At 41.6% G+C, this 23,447-nt stretch overlaps 6 protein-coding genes across 6 annotated transcripts; 4 read left to right on the forward strand and 2 right to left on the reverse strand.

Moving 5' to 3' along the window:
* Nucleotides 1–6,116: 6,116 nt before the first annotated feature.
* On the reverse strand, nt 6,117–7,337 carry C922_01503 (hypothetical protein; the record flags this gene model as incomplete). The annotated part of the gene is made up of 1 exon (XM_008817106.1): nt 6,117–7,337. One exon carries the CDS (start codon nt 7,335–7,337, stop codon nt 6,117–6,119), a length of 1,221 nt encoding a protein of 406 aa, XP_008815328.1.
* Nucleotides 7,338–8,445: 1,108 nt separating this feature from the next.
* C922_01504 (hypothetical protein) lies at nt 8,446–8,781 on the forward strand (the record flags this gene model as incomplete). The annotated part of the gene is made up of 1 exon (XM_008817107.1): nt 8,446–8,781. The coding sequence occupies one exon, from the start codon at nt 8,446–8,448 to the stop codon at nt 8,779–8,781; it is 336 nt and encodes a 111-aa protein (XP_008815329.1).
* Nucleotides 8,782–9,272: 491 nt separating this feature from the next.
* C922_01505 (hypothetical protein) lies at nt 9,273–10,055 on the forward strand (the record flags this gene model as incomplete). The annotated part of the gene is made up of 1 exon (XM_008817108.1): nt 9,273–10,055. The coding sequence occupies one exon, from the start codon at nt 9,273–9,275 to the stop codon at nt 10,053–10,055; it is 783 nt and encodes a 260-aa protein (XP_008815330.1).
* Nucleotides 10,056–10,998: 943 nt separating this feature from the next.
* C922_01506 (hypothetical protein) lies at nt 10,999–11,386 on the forward strand (the record flags this gene model as incomplete). The annotated part of the gene is made up of 2 exons (XM_008817109.1): nt 10,999–11,135; nt 11,281–11,386. The coding sequence occupies 2 exons, from the start codon at nt 10,999–11,001 to the stop codon at nt 11,384–11,386; spliced, it is 243 nt and encodes an 80-aa protein (XP_008815331.1).
* A 195-nt stretch (nt 11,387–11,581) lies between these two features.
* On the reverse strand, nt 11,582–15,673 carry C922_01507 (hypothetical protein; the record flags this gene model as incomplete). Its single annotated transcript, XM_008817110.1, has 1 exon — nt 11,582–15,673. The coding sequence occupies one exon, from the start codon at nt 15,671–15,673 to the stop codon at nt 11,582–11,584; it is 4,092 nt and encodes a 1,363-aa protein (XP_008815332.1).
* Nucleotides 15,674–19,536: 3,863 nt separating this feature from the next.
* C922_01508 (hypothetical protein) lies at nt 19,537–23,185 on the forward strand (the record flags this gene model as incomplete). The annotated part of the gene is made up of 2 exons (XM_008817111.1): nt 19,537–22,795; nt 22,857–23,185. The coding sequence occupies 2 exons, from the start codon at nt 19,537–19,539 to the stop codon at nt 23,183–23,185; spliced, it is 3,588 nt and encodes a 1,195-aa protein (XP_008815333.1).
* Between the last annotated feature and the right edge of the window lie 262 nt (nt 23,186–23,447).

The raw sequence follows: 23,447 nt of genomic DNA on the forward strand, positions 1-23,447 counted from the left end.
TTCACAATATGCGTCGATATATGTCAATGTGCCTCAATATACATCGTTACATACCTCTACACATGCACGCTCTTTCTCACACAACATGAATCCGCGCAGTGAACAATATAGTAAATGCAGGCGCCTCGCCGAAAGACGTGAATAAACTCATAGAAACAGCGGCAACCCACGGCGTGTTAAAAATGAAGAGATTGCAAGCAATTATACTTCAAAAAAAATAAGGAAAAAATAAAAAAAGAAAAAATATAAAAATAAATAAATGCATAAACGAACGATCAAAAGGAAGGTTTAAAAAAAAAAGAAAAAGCTCCGTAAAATTAAAGAAATATTTCGTATATTTTAAAAAAAAGAATTTCGAAAAAGTTAAAAAAATAATATCGCTAAAATTAAAAAATAAAGTCTCCGCTTCAATGCAAATCGAAAAAAATAGGCTTAAACATCGAATAGAAAAAGCAATCTCTCTCTAGATGTATATTTCCCTGTTCGTACTTACAGAAAACATAGAACATGGCACTTTCATGAAATTTACGAATGGTGATGGGAATTTCCACCTTAAAAGGTGTGTACGCGCGGTGTCCTTATAGGCTGGGGGGAAAGGTACTGTCGCGCCTTTCAGGAAATTAGTATATGAGCCTCGCGCGGTTGTAAAAAAAAAAAATGTGCACGGAGTCAGAAAAAATGCAGAGGAAGGCAGGCGTTCTTTTCTTGCATACACATGTGCATATCCTCATTCATATGTACACACACTTCGGATGTGCTATGAAATGGCAGGTTGTGAGTGGGGACACCAAGTAGCAAAGAATGTATAATACGCGAGTATAACAATTCTGACACGTGAAAAAATAAAAAGTGAGAAGAGACAAGTGAAAAAGTAGAAAAGTGAAAAAGTAGAAAAGTGAAAAAGTAGAAAAGTGAAAAAGTTAAAAGTAAAAAAGTGAAAACTGAAAAAGTGAAAACGTGAAAAAATAAAACAAGTGTAAGAGGGTGAGCGTAAAAATTTCTTCGTAAAACGTAATGATAAAAAATTAAAAAAAAGTAGGGCTTGTAATTGGCTGGAATAGAAGATCGCAAAGGGGGGTGAGCGAAACCTAAAGTGGCCTCATACATACGCGTAAGCTGGAAGAAAATAAAGCCTATGCACACTTATGCGAGTGTGAAGGTATGCAAGATAAGTCTAGGCGGGTAGTCAAGGGGTAAAAGTGTGCTATACCTATATATATATACACACATATATATATGCATTTACACATGTGCACGCTCTTCTTCTGAGGCTCGACCTCGTAAAGCCGCTAGCATATAAACATGCGTAAACTTTAGTTATACGATTGGCTAAAAACAAGCTGCTTTCGTTAAACACACAGGTTGTGTGTGTGGGGGGGAAGCGCGATTGTGATGAGCGAATTCTCCCGTATGTTGCATATATTATACACAAACATACATGGCACATGCGCATGCAATCACAATACGTGCTCCAGGGAACTACGTGAAAATTTCTCTCGTGCCTTCTGTCGCTTAACCGCTACTACAGCCGTTCCCACGTGCGGGCACATATGCACGGGGAGAGCAGAAATAAAATTTAATATACATAAAAATAAAAAGGGGCGTGTTGCCATACCGTTGGGGAAAAAAAAACTAATAAAAAAAAAGCACTAAAGGTAGCATTATACATGTGCACATATATATATATATGTAGGTATTATCTATCTAGACATATACACACATGCATGGCACAAGCTCACGTATATTCCTTCCTTCTCGAGACAGGCCGTGTATATACAGTGAGATTCATGCGCACAAGTGCGTCCGTACAAGTGCATGTTCGTACGAATATATACAATCCGTACAGCACATACACCTTAACAGTGCACGTGAATTTAATTTGAAAGGAATATATATCCTTCAACACAAAAAAGTAACTATTAAAAATTATTAAAGAAACATTTAATGCAAGATAAACATTATATATTTCTGTTTGGATGGGTTAATTGCAGGTATAAACATGCAGGGGTCAAATTGTACGAAAATGAAAAGGCATAAATACATATAAGAAATATGTTTGTATATAGAAACAAGCAGGCGTGGCGCAAGGGGGGAGGATGTGCGAATAGGCATTCCAAATAGAAAAAAAGGTCTCAAAAAAAAAAGTATGGGGAAATTTCACTATATATAACGTGGTACTCTTATATATACGTATACGTAAGCGCCTAATATAGGTATATATGGGCACATATAAGTATATATATTTACGTACTGAGGTATATTAGCAAAGGCCCATATGAGATGGGGGGGGGAGGGCGACGCAGTTTTATATTAATATATCAATGTACATATATATATATACGATAAAAAAGAATAAACAGTTTACGTAAAATTATATAAACATGGGTTGACATGAATAACTTCTTTTTAAAGATTTAAAAAATATTACAATAAAAAAAAAAATAAAATAAAACATGCTATTTTGTAATAACAGGTTTAAGTTTTAAAGTACTACTTTTTTTGGGGTGAGGGGAGGACTTTTTTTTTTCTTATAAGCAAAAATTTTCTGTAATCTTCTTTTAATCTTTTGGGCGTTTTATATCATTTTAACTTTTTGCATTAGCTTCTCTTTGCTTCTATGCTTTTTTGGGTTTTTACGTTTTTGCTCTTTTTATTTTTCTTTATTTTTGTTTTGTTTTTGCTTTTGTTTCTGTTTTTCTTTTTATTTTTGCTTTTGTTGATATTTTTGTTTTTATCTTTGCTATTACTGCCGTTTTATTTTTTTTTTTTTGCAATGTCATTATATATATGGTTTATAAAAAGTTTCACAAAAACTGCCGTAAAAAACATGACATATTTTTTTGCTATATATAATTTATAATCATTAAGGGCTCGTTCTTTACATATATATATGTACATTCACGTATAGGGGGCGCCAAAATATATATGCAAGTGTAACGAAGTATTATAATTATACATACATATAATATTAATATATATCAGAAAATGGTTTATTTTTTTTCTTCGCTGAATTTGGCCTAAATTCAGATTTCAAGAATTGTTCCAATTAAATTAATGGCGTAAAAAGTAGGGGTATAAAAAAAAAAAAAAATACATCATCTATCCTATAAATTAATGGATCGGCCGAGACGTCCTCACTGCATAAATGGCAGAATTGCTCATACGTATAGAATATTGTACAAATTGTTTGTACTTTCACGTCGCCTATGGTTCATATATACAATATGCGTAGATAAAGTTCAAATCGATTCTTCTCCTCTTAAAAAAAGAAGCTGCCTCTACGCGATTGCATATGTATACATATATATGAGAGTTTCAATTTTAAGTGCCTTTTTCTCGCGCCCTTTGTGGATATAAAAATTTGCATATATATATATATATGCGCAATGTAATGTAATAGTATTATATATATAGCTCTTGTTATGCGCCTATAGGGAGAAAAAAATGCCGCGAAAAAACGGAAGAGCAAAACCGATCTTGTAGCCCTAGTTCCATGTATACGCTCCCAATACATACGTCCTATTTGTACAGAAGCGTGCTCTTCATGATTATTATATACGCCTTTTAGCAGGTTGTATGAATATTACAGGCGCGGCCCTATACGTCGCACGTATATACTTTATATTTATATTCTATACATATAAATAATAAATATATATGTAAATTTATGCCTATGTGGGGCTGCCTATATGAGCCCATTCGAAGTAAAAAAACGCGCCATAGGCGAGTGTTCTTCACCTGCAATATGTGCACTGCTTCACTGCGCATGTGCTTAACATCCTGCATCGCGTGAATGGCAAAAATTGCGTGACGCACAAGTTGTTCTGTCGGAAAAAATTGAGCCACAAAAAAAAAACAAAAAAGAAACATATGTATAGTAAACCTAAATATATAGTACATATATAATGTATATAATATATGTATATATAACTGCGCGAGACGCCACCTCGTAAAATCGAGAAAACGCTCTTCTCATGGCGAACAAACACTTATTCAGAGCATATTTTCGCAAACCGGTTGCAAAACATATCCGCGCTGCATGTTACATTTATAAGTGCGCAAAAACAAAAAAAAGGACATTAACTTGCGCGCAAAATGGCAACGGCCGTAACTACCCCTTTCCTTCCTTTTGCAAAATTATGGCCCAAATTTTAAGCAGTACGAATTAAACGTTTGTAGTAAGGTGTCAAAACTGCTGCTGTTGCTGCCACGTAAGCGAAATCGCGCCGATGTTTGGCATATCGACCAAACGTAGCAATAGACGGCAATTTCGGATCCAGGCAACCCCGCTCTACCCACAGCACATATTAATAGCCTCATGTACGTTTAAAAAGCCGCGCGTGCTTTTGGCCACTTCACCTGACCGACCGATTAACAATTTTGAGAAAATGCACTGCACGCCCGGTGTCGCTGTCTTAAACGCTTCTTCGGATTGGATGCCAAGTTGCATAGCCGAGATCATAAAAAAATTATGCCCATTGCCAACGCGAAGGGGGAACGCTAATAGCAATCCCAGTGCAATAATAGTTATCGTGCCCTTATATATAACATTTGAATAGCACGGCTGGTCGTTTAAAAATTTTTTTTTTTTTGTTACTTGTACCAAGGGCGCACCTCCGTAATACCACCTGTCGGTCGCGTATGTTGCGCACAACGTACAGCACATGCGCTTTGGGCACGTTTTATTGCGCCCACATGTTCCGATTGGAAAAATAGAACATATAAATAATGTGACCCCGTTTTAATTGACACGTGAAAACAAAGCAGACCTGTAACACTTTTCGCGTGCATGCAATTTTTCTATTTTAACCCCCGCGCGACATGGGAGAGTGTGGCTTTTTTTCTGTTTGCGATTAATGGGGCTTTTCCGGGCACGCCACAAATAGGTACATACAGATAAGTATATATATGTATATATATGCACGATGACCTTACCGCGTTTGTGCAAGTGGCCTTGCGTTTCATTTTGCCGCATTTTGGCCCCCCTTTTGTATCCCCCTGCGGTAATGATTAAATCGCCATTATGGGCAACCCCCACGTGTAAGAAGAGGCCCCACATTTATCTGCACCGTTTTTAAGAATGAGTAAGGCATCAATTAACAATCTTTGAACTTCATCCTCGCCATTACCGCGCGTGTTTCAGATAGAGCAAAAGTACCACTGGTACAAATGTGCACTTTTTGCGTAGTGGAAGTCGTACATTCATGTCGTTCTGCGTAGTGCCATGGCGGTGTATAACTACGTGCGACTGCCCCAATGGATACACCACATTTATGTACCCATCTTGCCAACTCTGCTTAAGTAATTTGTCGCGGGATATAGGGAAGAAGCGATTAGGACGACGAGTTACGTTGCCCCAATGTAAGGTATATCCACATAAAATTCACCAAGGGGAGTTCTACAGTTCCCCTGCTTATGAAAAGTACAGCCGTTTCTGCATGTGACGATTCATTAAGCACATGGTATGTACTATACGAACGGGTTAATAAAAATTGTGGACTTTTTCCATCATCAAGGACACAAAATATAGCGTGGTTGTAATGGCATATGCCATAGTCTTTTTTTTTTTGTATTCCCGTCCTGCCGTGTATCCAGTTCGCCTTTTTCTTTTTTTTTTCTCTCTCTCTTTTTTTTTTTTTGTTATCATTTTTTATGCCCTTCGTTAAAATAAAGGGGAGGTTACTACAAACCCATCTCGACATGTTCATTCGTGCCGGTGTATGTATTAACACACACGACAGAATCATACCATTTTAAGAGGTATATTCAAATTGGTGACGCTTAAACATTGTCACATAGCAGAATGACTGCCCGTTTAGAGTTACGACGCAACGCCCATTCGGCAAAACGAATAAGTTGCCCTTCATGTTATGGAAAAAAAAAATTCTTCGTTTGTTTCGAATAGGACTCATTCGCAGCAACAGGGGGATAAAACTGAGTAGCGAAGCTTGTCTTACAGTGCACACCGATCAGGGTGTTTCATCCATGACTACACATTCGTATACGTATATGTGCATGCATATATGTGCGCCACACGACAGGAATTCATAGTAAGAATAACAGACTGGATCGCATTTTTTTTCTTTTTCCTTTAAACGTCCCGCGCCATTACGCTGCTAAATGCTAAGCAATGGTGTGTGTTTCAAATTAATGCTTTCCAAATTGGGGAAAAAATACTTTAACGTAACAAAAAGGTTGTGATGACTCGACTTTTTATCGCCACGTAAGGGGATGTTAAAAAAATTGCTTCTCGCGTGGCCGTTCTGTTCACCTTCGCCTTCGTGATCATACACACTGAGAAGATTATTCACCCTTTTGCGCTCAACTTCTTCGCCACCACGCAGGCATGACAATTGCATGTTAAAGGATAAATCGAATTGCTTCAAATTTGCCAAAAAGGGGAAGTCACTTAACGACTTTATTCTATTAAAACTGATATTTATGTAGGAAATATTTTTGTGCCCATTGAGTAAGTACTTAACAAAATGGAGAGACGTAATTTTGTTGTTTTGTAAATAAAGGTGAGTCAAATTTGGTGCTTGCCAATTCAGTGCCCCTTCTTCACCAGGGTATTCTCCCTTCGTCTCGGCTACGAAGAGAGGATCTCTCTCCACGTTAATTGCGCATGCTGGACGTGTCTCCATTTCAGCAGGCGTAGGCGCACCATCCATGGGCGGCAGTTCGCAAATCTCATTATGCGATAAACACAAATGAAGCAGATTCTCCAATTTGTATTTCAACCAGTAGGGAAAAAGAATTAAAAGATTTTTTCGTATGTTTATTGTTTTTAAATTGTTCACCTTTAAAACACTCCCCTCGCTAATTATTTCATTCTGGATAAGAACACACAGAAGGTTGTCAATGGAGAGGTGTATAAAGTAATTGCAGGATAGATCCAATTCCCACACAATTAAATTTTTTGCCTCTTCCTGGTTATCACATTTTCCTGATTGAACGTTTTTGTTCTTTCGGGAAGGTATCCCTATGTTGCTAATGGTAGCTGCTCCTATTCCCGCCTCTGCCTTTTTTAGGGCATCCAATATGGTTGGACGTTTTTGACGTACCATTTGGGCAAAATCTTGTTCGCTTCTTAACTTTAGTTTTTTAAAATTTAATATGAGCTTTATGCACCCATCGGGTGGCTCATCTGTCCGTTCCATGTACACAAAAGTCCTTCTAAGGTGTCCCCGTTCTTCTCCACAGTCGCCTTCTTCCCCGTGGTAGCGAGCCAGATCAAGGGGCATCGTCCTGCTTACACCCTCGTTGCTTCGTTCATTGCCATGTATCACGGCACTTCCCCTTTTTTCGCACTCACCACCATGCGCAGCTTCCCTCATTCTGGACGCAGATTTCTAAAACGGCAGTTGTCGTACCAAGGAACCTCTCACCCAAGCATGTCCGCGCAGACGTGGCACGCTCGCATACAAAAGGGACCAACGGATCATCATCTATCGGGAGAACATCATAATAAGGTCAAATGACACTTGGCACGCAGGAGTCTGAACCCGCGTTGGGATTTTGTTGGTGAGAAAGGAACTCAGAAGTAAATTCGACGCTCAACTTTGTGCGGACTGGAACGTATTCTCACGCACATGTATGCGCTAATTTGCGCGCCTACCTATTACCTAATCACGCGCGCATTGCAGTGACTCCTTCCAAATGTTGGGCGAAACCCCCTAAAATGGAAATAACCTTCGATTCCCCGAAAAAAAAAAAAAGAAAATAAAGGATCAAGTGACATGTAATGGGTTATTCGCAATGACAACGAGAGAGTGCAAATGGGGCAAGCACGAGAAAAAGTGGCTCACTTCCGCATTGTTCTCCTATGCAACGTTGAGCGACACTTCTATAATTTGAAATTTTCACCATAATAAAAAGGAGTAATCAGAACAGGGTTTAAAACACTTGATATGCATTCCCTGCATCCACTTGTCCATCGTTAAGGTAGAACCAGCAGGAGCTATGCGGCAGGGTTGTCACTGCATATGTATACCTCCACAAGGTACTACCTATTAATACATTTCTCGATGCAGAGGTAAGCAGCAACAGGGGGTTGTGTGTGGTTGTGGGGGGGAAAAACACAGGGATGCACATTAATTTTGGAGTGCCATTAAGGAGGTTTCTTTCTTTTTTTTTTTTGTGTTTTCTTTCGCCTTATCGCACTATTTCCATTTCAGCGTCTCCCATTTTTTCCATGTAGGTTTTCGTTCGAGCAGAAGCTAATCCCTACGGACGCGCATGGAACGGGTAAAAAAAACGGCCAATTTATTAACTCAAGGGATTCTCTAAAGATAAAGGACAAAATAGAGCGGAAACTGCACGAGTGGATCCTGCCCCGAGGACAGCATACACCCATTCAAAGTTACATTTCATCCCCCTCTCCCAGCTCCGAGGGATTTAATCATCACCGCAAAGGATGTCATGTAAACCGTCACGACAGACCCAATGATGAATAACGACGAAGTGAAAATTATCCAAGAGGAATATAAGCAGTTTTACGATAAATTTTGCTACATAAATGAAAACACATTTTGCATAGATATAAATATGAGTGAAGAAAATGAGGAGTCCAAAAATATGGTCACCAAGAAAACGCTAAAACTGGTCATCCAATTTGATGGTCACCATTTCGAAGTATTGAATGAGCATATACATCGAGGAAGTTGCGCCAAAAAAACGGCGTTTGAAAACATTGAACAAATTTTCAATACCTTTTGCCCTCTGTCCTTTAAAAAGTTCGTCAGCGAAGGCATCACAAGGAGGTTAAATTCGTCTTTGTAGCTTTTCCAACCAAAGGGACAGACGCAGCTCGATTGTGCGCCTTGTCCGGGGTCATAGCCCATACGCGATTTAATTGGCCTTCCCAAAAATTGAGTAGGTGAGGAAAAAGGTGGCTCAAAAAAGGGGGCTAAAGTTGGTAGAAAAACGGGGATAAAGTTGGTGAAATTTTTCCATTTTTTCCAAATTCCCAAAATTGCCAAAATTGCCGAAATTTCCAAAATTACGAAGATGACAAACACAGATAAGCATCCTACCGGATTTGCCAAAAAAAGACTACCCTAAAAATACAAAACCTTTGGCCATCCCCCCTCAGTGCGATAAAGCACTCGAAATTGCCCCTCGTAAAGTTACTTCAGTTTAAGGGGCATATTACTGTTATAACTGTCTCTTAAGCGAAGTAGCCACCACCGCAGCAACGGAAGCTACTTTACCACAGTACCCTAGCAAGAGGACAAGGTGCACAGACATTCCAACTAAGAATCCGTCCACAAATGAGCGACTTCGTCAAGGTTGACCTCGTACACAACCTGTACAAGAATAAAAAATGGAAAGAAATCAAACTGAACAAATTTGAAAGCATAGAAAATGTGAAGAAAAAAATATACACACACACTGGTACCCCCCATAACAGCATGGATCTCTATGCATATGATGAGCTAAACATAGAGAACAGCCAAGTCCACCTAAGTAACGATCAGTTGTGTCTTAATGATTACCATGTGAAGGACAACTACACCATTTACATACAAGATAGAAACAATGCCATCCCCAACGACATCATTTATCACATAGATGATGCTGAGAAACTTAACCAACTGAAACACTTCAAATATGAAATGAAGGAAGAGGAATATGAGAAGCGGCAGGACACGTTTAGGAATTTTATAAAAAAGTTGAGGGCGCGTGGGGAAGGGGCTCTCCAAGGGGGGGCTCCAAATGGGGAAAGCCACCCCAACGGGCAGATCCATCCAAATGGGGAAGACCCCCTCGACAACCCCCCCTACGATGAACAAACCTACCAAATTGGAAACCGGTGCAGAATCAAAATAGGCGACCGCAGAGGCGTTTTAAAATTTGTGGGAAAATTAAAAAAGGGAAACGAATTTTCTGTTGGCGTCGATTTAGACGAACCTTTGGGGAACTCCGACGGGACATATCAAAACAAGTTTCTCTTTGAATGTAAGGGAAGCAAATATGGGTACCTTGGAAATATTAACTCCATCGAGGTGGGAGACTTTCCCCCTTTCGACATCACGGATTTGGACGAATTTTAACCCACTATGGAAGACTGTGAATGAGCCTTTTTGTTGGCACCCACACAGCGTTCAAACATTTTACATGCCGCCCCACGCCGCGGATGTGCACACTGCCAGGAATTCCAAACCGGATACGTAGCTGCACACCCATCTTGGGGTGGCTACTCCCTCTGCTTCGTTCTCATGTGTGGGCAGTTCTTATCGCCAACATAGGGCATGTTAAGCCCCCTTTTTTTTACATTTCATTTTTTTTGGGCTCACTCGAAAGGGGAACAAAAATGGACTTATTCTTAACAGCGGACTGGGTTAACTGCCCATTGGGCCATTTGGGGCTGGCCTTCCACGTCCCAGCAACATTTTATAACGGTATATATTATACGCCCCCTCCCCCCGTTCCACTTCGCCATTTTACTAAAACATCCATTCGTGGGACTAACCCATCGGGGGAAAAACAAACCAGAAAGGGTGACTAACTGTTGCGATGTAAGTGCATAAGAAGGTTAAGCTTCCCATGCAAAACGGATTTGTTTTTCTTTTCTTTTTTTTTTTTTGTTTCTCCCAAATTTGTGCAGCGCAAAATACAGATGCGAAAATATTTTTATTAACTCCCTCTAATTTTTAAAACACTGCGTATTGATAAATTGCTACAATGAATAATGAATTAAAAATTCTGCACAAATGTTGACTTTGAAAATATTCATACTTTTTTCCTCTTCTGGAAAGGTATGATATTTGTCAACCCGGCCCTCTTTATTGCGGCGTACTCTTTGGTGAACCGTCCCAGTTTATTTTTGCTTCCCATCTTTGGTAGTGGGCAAACACTTCAGTTGTCCCCTCCTAGGCGTCCAACCCCCCTGTCACATGCATACGTGCTTGTTGCGTATGCTTAGATGAGTGGCCGTTCTGTATAATTCCCCCTAGTAGTATCCCACCAGTGGTAAATTTCCCCTTTTTTTAAAAAATGAGTGATGAAAATGAACAACACAAAGATGCGCTCCTCCAAGAAATGAGTGAGTACAAAAACAACAGCAAGAAATTCCCTGATATGCTGAGCAGTTACGTAAAGGAGAATATCTCTGACCAGCGGCTCGCAGAGAGGTAAGTATATGCCGCGCGGTGGAGTCACCCATTTGTGCATGCCATTTGTTATGGACCGCCTAAAAATAGCTGATACAGCCAAAAGGTAGAAAAGTGCAAACCCCTTGTGCGCTCTTTCCCCCTTCCCCACACAAACACTTTCCAGATTTCTAAAAGAATTCGATGACTCCTACTTAAAAATTCTGAACCTTGATGAATTGGAGCTTCTCTGCTCGTTCATCCTGAAGAGGAAAAACATCCAAGTGAAGTAGCAACACGCCTAAAGCAGCCGAGGTTTCCATTGAAGGGAAGCCTTCCTCATTTGGCACACCTTTGTCTGAGAAGTTCATTTCTTATGTAGAAGAGTAGACAAAAAAAAAAAAAAAAGCCTCAAAAAATTTCCAAACAGCGTAGTGACAAAAATTGAAGGGGGGCTTGTGCAACATTACTCCTTTTGGATGGTTGCATCACTTATTCCCATTTTTTCCTCCTTGTAGTACCCCCACAAGCGCTTCGTGAACACCTAAGATGCACTGCATCAGGTGTACGGATCGGCCATCCTGATCCAAGGCAACATTTTCCGACATGTAACTAATCACGTCCATGTAATTTGCATGCTCCAACAAATAAAACTTTTTTTTATTTAAAATAAAATTTATCATATGAAATAATAACTTAAAACTTACTCTTCGAACGAGGAAATTTTTGTTTCGAATGTAAAAATTTGCTAATGTAAATCCATCAGTCAAAATGTCGTCTATATACAAGTTACAGTTGCACGAGCTGGTAAAAAATGCCATGTACGTTGAGATTAAAGATAAGACGAGGGATGCATCATTTGAATAATATTTTCTCAATCTGTATTCGTCATATTCTATGCTCATCGCTTCCTTTTTTATATTCACTTCTAGCAGTTTTGTGTATGCACTAGCGAAGAAGAAACTACAGAGGGTGGTCATCAACTTGGTTCTTTTCACACTATTTTGGGGGCTCATCTTGGAGGCTTCCTTTCTTTTAAGGAGAGCGTTATTACTTCCTTTTTCTCTCAGGTCACAAATTTCGCTTCTCTCGTGTCTGTCCCTATTTGGCTTGCGCAACGGTAACGGGTGGGTGTTCCTCTCCCATCCTGTGCTTCCACTTGGGAGTTGTTCCTCCTGTTTTCCATTCGTGCCATGAGCAGCCAAGACGCATTGCCCCCTCACCTGTGCGTCATCCAATTCCCTCTTACTGCGCGAACCAGGCGGGGGGAGCAGCGACACCCGTTCGGAAGCGACATGGATGGCGTCCTCATCATAGTTAGCAGCGTCTCCATCACCATTTGGGGAACTTCTTCTGCTTGGGAAATTTTCAATCAGATGGTAAAATTTATCCGAAATGTCTCCTACGTCGGTTTGGTGATCAACGCGGAGGTTACCTTCTTCACTCGCTTCCTCGCTCGCCTTCTTTCCGGACACACTCAGACCCATCTGCGCCGTAACGTCTCGCGCGCTCTGAAACACTTCACGCAGAGTAGCGTTACCAGAAAGAAACACCACGCAATGCTGCAGACACAACAGCATCACCACCTTTTGTACACTAGAGTGCATATTCGAGTAAACATTTTTAAAAACAAATTTGCATATCTCAATTGGCGCATTGATGGTAAGAAGGATCATATCAAACAGTTTGATCGTGGCGAAGGGGTTCTTCCCTTCTCGCAGCACACAACTAGAATGGTTTAGCGAAAGTAGTGCTTCATATAATTCTACACACAAATAGGTTAACACATCTCCCTTTTTAATAAACCTGGGCAAAGACACTACTGCCTGACATATGCGAAAATTTTCCTCTTCATATGTTTCCTTCTTGTCATTCAATTTCAAATGGTCATAATTCATATCTTGCTCATTTCTTTCGATATAATTTGCTTTGACTTTCATTCTGTGCAGACATTCAAATAGATCTTCCGGTGGGTCTGTATACATGTGCTTGTTCCGATCTACGTTGAGGTAGAATTCGTTTTCCAATTCTAGCTCAACTAGGAACTGCTTCTCTTCGATTTCGTACAGATCGTTTTCGATTAACGAATCTGCGTTTTGAATCAGCATGTCGTCTTCGCTTTTTTTCTTCCCTTCGTCAGGGCGTGGTTCCTGTAGGGTCTCCACCAGAGCGTCCACTTCGTCATTCGATTTGTCATGGGAGGTGTCACCCGAGTTGTCATCCGAGTTGGCACCCCATTTGTCATTTAATTCATCACCCAATTTGTCGTTCAATTGGTCACCCTCGCTGCCTCCATCCTGGTCGCTCGTCTGGATAAGCTCCTCCAAGTAGACAAACCCACTCTGCCTAATAACTTTGAAGCATCTCAGTTCTTCTGGAAAGCACTCTGCTGGCTGTTGCAAATTGGGGAAGAGACTATCTCCCTCCCTAGGGTCTTCACAACTGCCCATTTCTATATCGGTCCGGACATGCTTCTTTTCCCCCTTGTAGGATAGTGCATCAACGTAGAGCCTGAAATGGTCAGCCAGTATTTGCCCAGCGACCAAGGACACTTCATCCTTGCGCTTAAACAATTCACGCACCACTGTCGTAATCCTTTCAAATAGTTTTGCACTGTTCTGGGAATTCAATTTGTATATGTGTAACTCCACCTCGAAAAGTGTGTCAAAGTGGTACGAACTCTCAACAAGCTTTTTATTTATAAGCTTCATATGGATGCTAAATGTGTAGAGTAATTTGCTCAAAATGATGGGAACAAAAGTGGAAGCAGCTTTCTCTTCACAATTGGGGGAAAACTGTCCCAAGACGAAGAAAAACATTTCTTGTAAAAAATCGAACGCCATTATTCCGACCCTGCTCCGTTCATCCAACGCGCAATCTGTAGCACAGCTATACGTGCTTTGATTTTCTTCGCTCTTCACTTGGCTAACAACAGTGCGGTAACTTCTTCTCTCGCGAATCACTTTTTTCTCCCGTGTGCCGTTCGCAAACAGGGAGCTAGAAGCTGTCAAATTGGGCCCCATCAAATCGGCTATGAGCTCAATGAAGGTGAGGCAAAAACTGAGCGGCAAACAGTTACGGGAGAAGATGCTGAAGAATTTTTCCAAAATGTAGAAATCCCATTTATACAAAAAGGTAAGATTGATAATTACACACAGAAGATGCTTTACCGTTCGGTTAAATAAACATAACGACAGCTTCTTTTCATTTTGAACCACTTTGATAAAGGGACTCATATTCTCGATTAAGGTGGCAAGTAGCTTTTCTCCGCCAGATTCCCCATGGCAGTACAGGTGTACGTAATAGAAGAGGTTCTGCAGGAGTTGGTTCATCCAGGTTAACTTTAGCCCCTCCTTTGAACTTTCCCGCAAGTCGGACGCCTTGTCCGCTTCTTCCACTTTGACCATATCGTCTGCTTCTTTCAATTCTTCAACCTTGCCACTCCCTCTCCTGAGCAGAAGCCCCCCAAGCAATGTCTGACAAAAGGGATTCACCAAATGGCAGTTCAGCACCCGCTTCGTTATGAGGGCCATCTTTTCGTAGTTCACTGTAGCCTCGTCTCCATGCAACCAATAAAAGACACAAGTCTTCACAGCATGTTTAGAAAATCCTTCGTCATTCAATTCCCCTGGAATGATATGCTGATAAATGTACAGCTTTCTCTTTTCGTCATCTCCTTTTTTTTCCCCTACATTGGTTATACACTTAAATAGGACAAATGGGAGGGTAAAATATGCCTTAAGAATGTTGTGAATATCTTCATGGTACTTTTCCAATGCTGTGTCGATGTGATTTTCCCTTTGTTTAATAGCTTTTACGTGACTGCTATGCTTTTCCATGTGGGTGGCACTCTGGGGCGGTGGTGCATTCTCCGCTTGCCATAGCCCCCGTCCGCGTAGGTAGTTGGATAAGATATCCCCCTCGGTATAGACAAATTTGATCAAATCGAGGATGAATGACCAATTTTCGAGGGGCACTTGGTGTTCGCCGCCACCACTATCGCCACCGCTACAACAAAGCATCATGCTCAACGCTTTGTTAACTCCCGTTATGATCCACTCACTTAGGTAGACCCCTCCGAATGGGAAGAGTTTTTCCATCTTGGTAATCATCGTTCCTCCTGACTCCTTCCCATTTGGAAGAAAATCAGAGGAGTAGTAGGAGGTAGCTCGGCATAGGTCCTTCCCCCCCTGCTCATCTAACTCTTCCCTAGTTGCCCCTTCACAGTAATTGGTCGCCTCTTTTCTGCTCCTGCCCCCTTCACAAACAGGAATGAACCACACGTAAATGAGATGGTACCTCTGTGCTTCTTCAATCGTCTCGATCTTTAAAACGCCTCTCAGTGTACAGCTAATAATACTGTGCAATACAAAGAAGCATTCGTCTATAAGTTTGTTCATATTGTTTTTCATCATTTTTAGGGCTCGTTCGTTACACCCCCTCTTCTGCAGTTTCACCATTTGGACACTTAGCGGAATGTGTGTCGAGAAGAATTCCTTCAGTACGTTCACTACATCTCCACCCCGTGCGCCCTTAGGTAGGACGTCCTCAATGTGACTTTCCTCCTTGGGGTTCATCATCTGTGCTTCGTTCCTTCTTTTGGGTGTCTGCCTTATGGGTGTACCTCGCCCTGTTCCAAGTTTGCCCCGTTTGTGCTGCTTGTCACACCACCCACATTAGGCCTCTTCCACTGGTGGAGGACCGCTCAGGAGTCCCCTCGAAATGAAAGAAAAATGTGCGCACATAACTGTTCATACAAATGCGACTTGCTACTTGGACGATGTTTTTTCGAAACTGAGTCATCTATCAAATGGGGCCACCTCTACTATCGCCGCTTTTCTTTTTTTTTTTTTCTTTTTACACAGAAGCAGTTAGTACTACTTTTTTTTTCGGTACAGTTCCATCACGCTAACACAATTTGCTATGTTGCTCTGAAAAAAAAAATATCAATGTTCGTGTACACTTCTTAGAGATACCCCTTCCCAAGGGAACTTTTCACAAAATTCGCCGTTCGTTTGTCTCGCACGAAATGGAGAGTGCCACTTTTAAATGGAAAGAAAATTACCTCATCCATTTGTAACCGTATAATGATGTACCCTCACGCCGCTGATTACTGTCAAGAATCCCCTTCCGTGCATGAGCCTGTATGCGTATTTATACCTATATGTGCATTTGTCCCCCCTTCCTTTGGGGTCAACATATAGGGTAAAAAGATGCGGACTTACCTACGTAGATACCCACATGCGCACATACCCTTGTACACCTTTTCCTATGCCGAGTACGAAGCTATGTACGAGGTAGGAGGTTGCTTGAGGAGTGTCACGCCAACGGGACATGATGATAGAACCGTTTAAACAGAATTGGCTAACCGAACATTACCGTTTAACAGACTGTTACATCTTGCGCTACTACATGGTGGGGGCATTCCTATCGTGAAGAAGCAACACAGAGGAGGGGTAGCCTAATTTTGTGAATAAGTGTTCGTATGTGGGATTAGCTCCACTGGCCTCACGGTGATCATTCAGAGAGTTCATGCACATCTCGGTGGTACCTCGCGCGCGAAGTTATCCCCAGTAAAGACGTAACATTCTGTCTTTCTTTTCATCATTGGCGAGTGTGACAATGGGTATCCCATGTCACTTTTGTAAAAATGTTGGCAAAGGGGAAACTTGTGCGAGTGGATTATGTTATGTGTTCCCAGATGAGGAAGTGTACCATAAAGAGCGCCCGTGCGAGAAGGGTTGATTCAAAATGGATCAATATTCACATGAGCAAGCACAAAGTGCAATGCACAATATGAAGCTCAAATTGGCATATAGGAAGGGGATCAGGAAGGGCTAAGTGCAGAATTGTTCACCGTCGTGCTTAGAGCGATACATGATCATACCTCACTCCGCTATGTGAATTCCCCACAAGTATCCAATTCTTTCAACTGAACTGATCAATCCCCCCCCCGCTAGGCGTACAGACATTTACATCCACACGTCGAATGTGAACTACATGTCACAACTGCTACTACGACTTCGTAAAGCCAATGCTGCAAAGTTTAAATTTCTCCCATTGGCCGACTTCTTCATACGATATACAGCACATGGTCATTAAAATGGAAGAGAAAATGATAAGATAGCCTTTTCTGCGCTTTCAGAACAGTTAAAAGAAGAAAAAAATAAAAAGAAGTTCCCAAAATTTTGTGTACAATAAGTGCATGAAAAAAAAAAAAAAAAAAGGAGGAACAATGTAAAGTTAAACCTAACATCACTCACTTTTTGACATTTAAAAAAAAAAAAATTTACATAACATTTTTCTTCCTGCAATCCTTTGGACATTGCAAAAGGGGGTGGGACGGAAATAAAGGGGAAACGACCATAATGTAAAGGAGGGAGCCGAAAAAAAGGAAAGCCATGCCATTTACCTCTGTCACACCATAGGACATATGACCATATACGTTTTTACCAGTATACCACGGGGTAACAGTTTGAGCAAAAGTACAAAAAAAAAAAAAAAAAAGTCTAATGGTATGGACCCATCACCGGGAAAAATGATTAAATGTTTCAGGGATAATTGTAGGCGAATCGGAGGACGCTGTATTTTTTTACGCAAAGCGAGTGAGGAAAAGGATGAGAATTTCTTTCGTTTTTTTTTTCTTTCCTGAAAAAAATAGACTTCCTCAGCCGGACAGGGCGCTCTGTGCATGGGAGTACTGCCTACCACAGGGAAAAAAAATAAAGTGTACATTGCAGGCACACAAACAAACTGTAGGTATATAAACCTTTGCTTGGCGCGTTTTGGGAGAATTATTTTTACGACATTGGTTCAGTTCATCATTGCGTTTTCTTCTTCATCTTTTATTCTTTCTTTTCCCCTTTTTATGTTTATTTTTCCGTGACTCGCGGGCTCCTTGGCGTCGCCGACTGCGTCCGATGGTTAAGAGGCCAGTTGCGCATATAAATACCATATGTCAGGCTCCCCATAACACATATATATCATATATGCACCAGCCCGTACATGCGCGTTAAAATAATTGTTTACGCGCAAGTGCTGCAGATGGTAGTAGCTCCTGCCATGAGGGACATAATTCAACTCGTTACTAATTTTATTTATACGTACGATAAAGGGGGAAACCGAAACCCGTTTGTAGGGGGGTAGGTCAAACGAACTCTGATGACTTGCGCGTAACAAGAGAATTTTTTTTTTTTTTTTTCGGCTCTTGAGGGTTGAAACGAGCATATTAAAAGTAAATATCCCATACATGAAGTCATGACCTCGTCAACCTCCTTAGGAGGACATGATTAGAAAAAGGAAAACTAACTCGCTCCATTGTTAGGAAAAAATCGTAATGTCATCGTTTTTTCTTTATATTATATTTACGATTTTTGGAGCAATTTCCTTTCTTCCCCTTTTTTATGCCTTTTTCAAAATTACTATTTTAAGGGAAGAACAGAAAAGGGGGAAAAACTCAAGTAGAGCATATATATGACACAACTGAAGCGCGGAGTAATAGCTGAGATAAAGAAAAAAAGGAAAGAACAAAACATAGTATAGTTACTCTTGCAGGGCGTTTATTTTTTCCGTGCCTACAGGGATCCCCAAAAGGTCCATTTTTATGACTGTCATCCGCCACCCTTTTTGTATAATTAGTGAATTACATTTTAACCAAGTGCTAATTATCGAAGCATGAATTTACATAGCCAACCAACTCATAGCAGAAATGACATTACCAACTCGTGGCCATAAATGGGCAAGAACTAATTTGCCGTAAGCGCCAATTACCCATGCGGGAAAGAGCAGGACGGCCATTTGTAGTGCTCGCATGGAGGGGGAGGTAGCCACTTAGCAGTAGTCCGGTCCTCAACGATGACCCTATTTATGGTGGTTCCAGTGCAATAGCCTACGTTAGATAGTCATGCAGCACACATGCAACCTGTGATACCGTTTTTTTTTTTTTTTTTTTCTTTTTTTTTTGTTACCACTTCGTCTTTGTCCTCTCATCAACATATTCCACGCGCGTACCTATGTAGCGTGTAGTATGCTCACATATTTGTTTCGTCATAAGTGTACGTAATTGCGTCTATGCGGATCCCCCTTATGCAAGACGGCTCCTGCGGACGTGCTGTACATCGCGATTAGCCTAGTTATTTGCGTCGCGGAGGGTACTCGCCTGGATTATATTCTCTCTTTTTCCTGTCTTATTCGATCCTACTTCTGGCAAAGTCAACAGAAGGAAATCGCCCATATGCTACTTTCCTGCTGCACCGCTTGCATACCAATTTGATTCCCCACGCTGGTACACACGACCCTATGCCACAGTCTTGCGGAAACAGGATTGCAGGCTACGCGGTGAGCAATTTATTGTGAGTTTTTTTTTTTTCCTTTTTTTTTTCTTTTCTTTTTTGCGTGCCTAACCCCTGAATCTGAGGTAACGTGACCGCTCCCAGACGTGATAATGGGGGACCCAGACGCTGTGGAGCTGCGCCCTATCGACGAAGACCACAGCGAGAGGGACATAAAATCGGGAAACACAGGTGATAGAAAAAAGCACCGTCCATGGAAGGAAAGGTTAAACACGAGGAAGGAGAATGTACATGGTTCGCATCGGGATGATGAGCAGGGAAGTCTTTCGAGGGGGCACAGCGATGCGCACAAAAGGAGGCAAAATGGCCATCCCCGCAGAGGTGGTTCGGGGAGAAGAAGTGCAGAGCCAATTAGGGGTGAAAATGGCGCATCAGCCAAAGAATTTACCAACGAAGCTGCTAATGGAGCCACCAGGGAAAATGCCAATCAAACCGCCAACCACGCAGCTGCGGAAACCCTCCGAGGGAAGGAACGGCGAAGCCGCGGGCCAAGCGAGGGGCAAGACAGCTCCACGTGCGCCGACCTCGATGAAGAAACCAAGTTCATGGAGAACTGGGAGGAGACGCAGAAAAGGCTCTACGATCCAACCATAGGGTTAAGGAGGCACTACACAAATGAATTGCTCTCATGTGGAGAAAAAAACAACATACGTGTATTGGAGAAGTGGTCATCTATGATTAACAGAGACATCAACTGGTTCATGAAGACACACAAAACGACCTTCCTAAGGAGAGTCAAAAGAGGAATCCCACAAAAATATAGGTGGAAAGTCTGGTTCCAAATAACGAATAGTAAAATTCTGATGAATAAATTTCAAAAAAAATATTATTTTCTATCAAAAAAAAAGTCAAATTATACCAATTTGATAATGATAGATATATCGAGGACCTTCCCTGAGTTGTTAATATTTGACAAATACGCTCAGGAGCAGCTTTTTCGCATTTTAAATGCATATTCAAATTTCGAGCCCTCGGTAGGGTACTGCCAAGGGATGAATTTTCTCGTGGGACTGCTACTCATAGTCAGCAATTTTAACGAAATGGAGACCTTCTGCGTTCTAGTTGGTCTCATGAATAATTACCATCTGAAGGAATTTTATAAAGAAAAATTCCCTCTACTTAATAGATATATATATCTCTTTGAGAAAATATTACAATGTGAAGTGCCAGACTTGGTTGACCATTTTAATCAGGAGGAAGTCTTCCCTCCTGTGTACCTCCACCAATGGCTACTAACCCTATTCATTGCTAGTCTCCCCATCAAAAGTGTTATAGTCATATGGGATTACCTCTTCAGTACGAGCATAAAAACCATCCTCATCATTTCCGTTGCTTTGTTGAAAATTTTAAAAAGCTACTTAATGAAACATAAGTTTGAGAAAATTTTGAAATTATTAAAATCGTTAAAGTACAATGAGAGTAACGATGATATTCTCATCGCAAAGCTGCTGATTAAAAAATCAGAATCTGTGAATTTAAGTCCTGAACTTAGTTTCCTCTTCGACAACATTGAGAGGGAGGACATTCCCTTTGATGGGAACTTCAAATTTTTCATTGGAGATATCAATAATTGTCATTTTACCCACGTGGAGGAGCAGCCGGCCACCACTGGTACAGGAGTGACTGATGGGATAAACAGGGACCAAAGGGGGACCCCCAATTGGGACCAGTCTTGTCCAGCCAGCCCCACTCCAGGGAACTTCACCCCAGGGAGCTTTCCCCCCGTAAGCTTCCCCACAGGCAGTTTCATCCCAGGCAGTTTTAGCCCCTCCAATTTTGCCGCCCTTGACGGAGTTCCCCTCCTGAACTTCTTCTCCAACCGAGTGCTCAAAAGAGACACCAAAGCGGAATGCCAAGAGGAGAGGAAATCGCCACAAGGAAAAGCGGCTAGGGAGCAGAGTTACACACCCCGGAGGTCGCCAAAACCGCATCGAACGGAAAAAGAAGACGAAGAAGACACCAGGGAGCTCACCCCGCCAACCAACTGCGTCCGGAGAGGTCCAAGAGGAGAATCAAAGGAAAATAGACCTGGTCAATATGATGAGGATCTCCAAGATGGGGATGAAAAGGCGAAGAACGTACGAGAGAGCAATAACATGAACACGTTTTACTACAAAATTTTAAGCAGCAATGAAAATAATTTAAAAAATAAAAAAAAAAATGCAACCGTGACTAGCCAAAATAGCAGCAACGAAACGGGAAATGGCATTTTAAGCAATTCGATCAATCAGACCCATCGGACGAACCACCATGTGAAGTCGTCAAGTGTCCCCAGGTCACTCCCCATAGGAGGAAGCAAATCGAAAAGCATAAACATGAACAGCAGCAGTGGGGCGTACTACGCCGCAGGGAGGGGAAAACAACCACTCCCCAGTACCGATAAGAAGGGCTCAAAGGGGAAAAAGGTGAATCTCCAAAAGGGGATGATGCCGACTGCGATTGATTCATGCCAAAGCAGTTACGAAGAGGAGAGGCGTACGTCACTGAATTCGGATCGTAGCGAAGGGGCAAGAGGGGAGAACGATCATAAGTCACCCCGTTCTGCGCGGAACGGAAACAAAACGCATGAGAGAAGCAACTCTCGCCATGCAGGTAGTAACAATCCTGGCCAAGGATCCACCTTAAAATGTGCGCGCAGAGGGAAGGACGTCAGCAAAGACAGTGCGAGGACTAGCGCAGGCGACTATGAAATGTACGACAGTTACGTAAGCGAAGAAGATTTGTCTAGCTTCAACATAGCGGCACAGCAGATTGGTAGAAGTAGGAAGAAAGGTCACCATAACCGTGGCAGGAGGGAGAAACGCAGTGATGGCCAGCGTGGCCATACAGAGAAGCAGCACTTCGATGAAGAGGACCAGGAAGCAGACCAACACGTCTTGTGCAAAAGTGACTCCTTCGTCGAATTCAACCGAAGGAAGAAATGCCATCCAGGCGGGAAGAAGCAGGAACACGGAGAAAAATACGATTTACTTCAAGGAAATTGCGTAACGTCTTGTAATGGAAAGGAAGAGAATGGAAAGAGGAACAACTCTCGTGGCACCTCCCTGGGGGAGAATCTACAAACAAAACTTTTTAGACTTAGTAAAGAAAGGAAAAGTCTCACAAGCAGCTTAAAAAGGCACGCATATTACTATAACTCAAATGATGCTAGCAATGAGTGCTCCTACCCCTATAGGGAGAACTCTGCCCCGAGGGATGAAGGCTACTGGCTAAGGGATGATGACAACGCAGTAGAAAGTATCATCACAGGAAAGGTGAAACAATTTGAAAAAAAAATGAATGAGGAGGAGGAACAAGAAATTAGCAATGCGAAGGAGCTGCGCAGGACCAAAGCAGGAGAAACAGCTGAAAGTAAGAGGAAAAAAAAAAAAAAAAAAAAAAAAAAAATTGAATCAGGGTCAACATGGTGAAGATGAAAATCATGATGACGAAATTGAAGATGAGGACGATGATGAGCAGGAGGAAGAAGAAGAAAGCATTTTCAGCATCAGCCAATATATTAACCCGGACGATAGCGAAAAGAAACAAAACAATGACGAAAAAAATAATGGACTAGGAATCTTTAATTTAATACATTCCTACGCCAAGGACAGTAGCTGGTTTGACGTTTCTTCAATAAATAAATATTACCAGTTTGGCAAAGCCAGTGGGGACATGGAGATGGATGACATAAATGCGGATAACGAACAGGAGAACAAGGGGCGGTCTACACAGGGTGAGAAGAGGGACGATGGCAACTAGTCTACTCGTTTTTTTGGAAATTAGCGCGGTTACTATGGAACCCTTAGAATGTTCCGCAAGTGGGTATATAGGTGTCTCGCCGGGCGGGAGATCTACCACGTGTTTGTTTGTGTGTGCAGCCGTTCATTCACTGCACGTTGCGTTCGAGGCGCTCTGCATGTGTGGGGGGGAAACAATTAGCTTGATCGACCGTTCGTTTGTTTATTTCTTCGTTTCTTTATCTGCTTGTTTGTTTTTTGTTGCTCGCGTGGAGTGCACTGCC

The sequence above is a fragment of the Plasmodium inui genome (genome assembly GCF_000524495.1).
Source record: "Plasmodium inui San Antonio 1 unplaced genomic scaffold supercont1.5, whole genome shotgun sequence".
Taxonomy (NCBI): Eukaryota; Apicomplexa; class Aconoidasida; order Haemosporida; family Plasmodiidae; genus Plasmodium; species Plasmodium inui.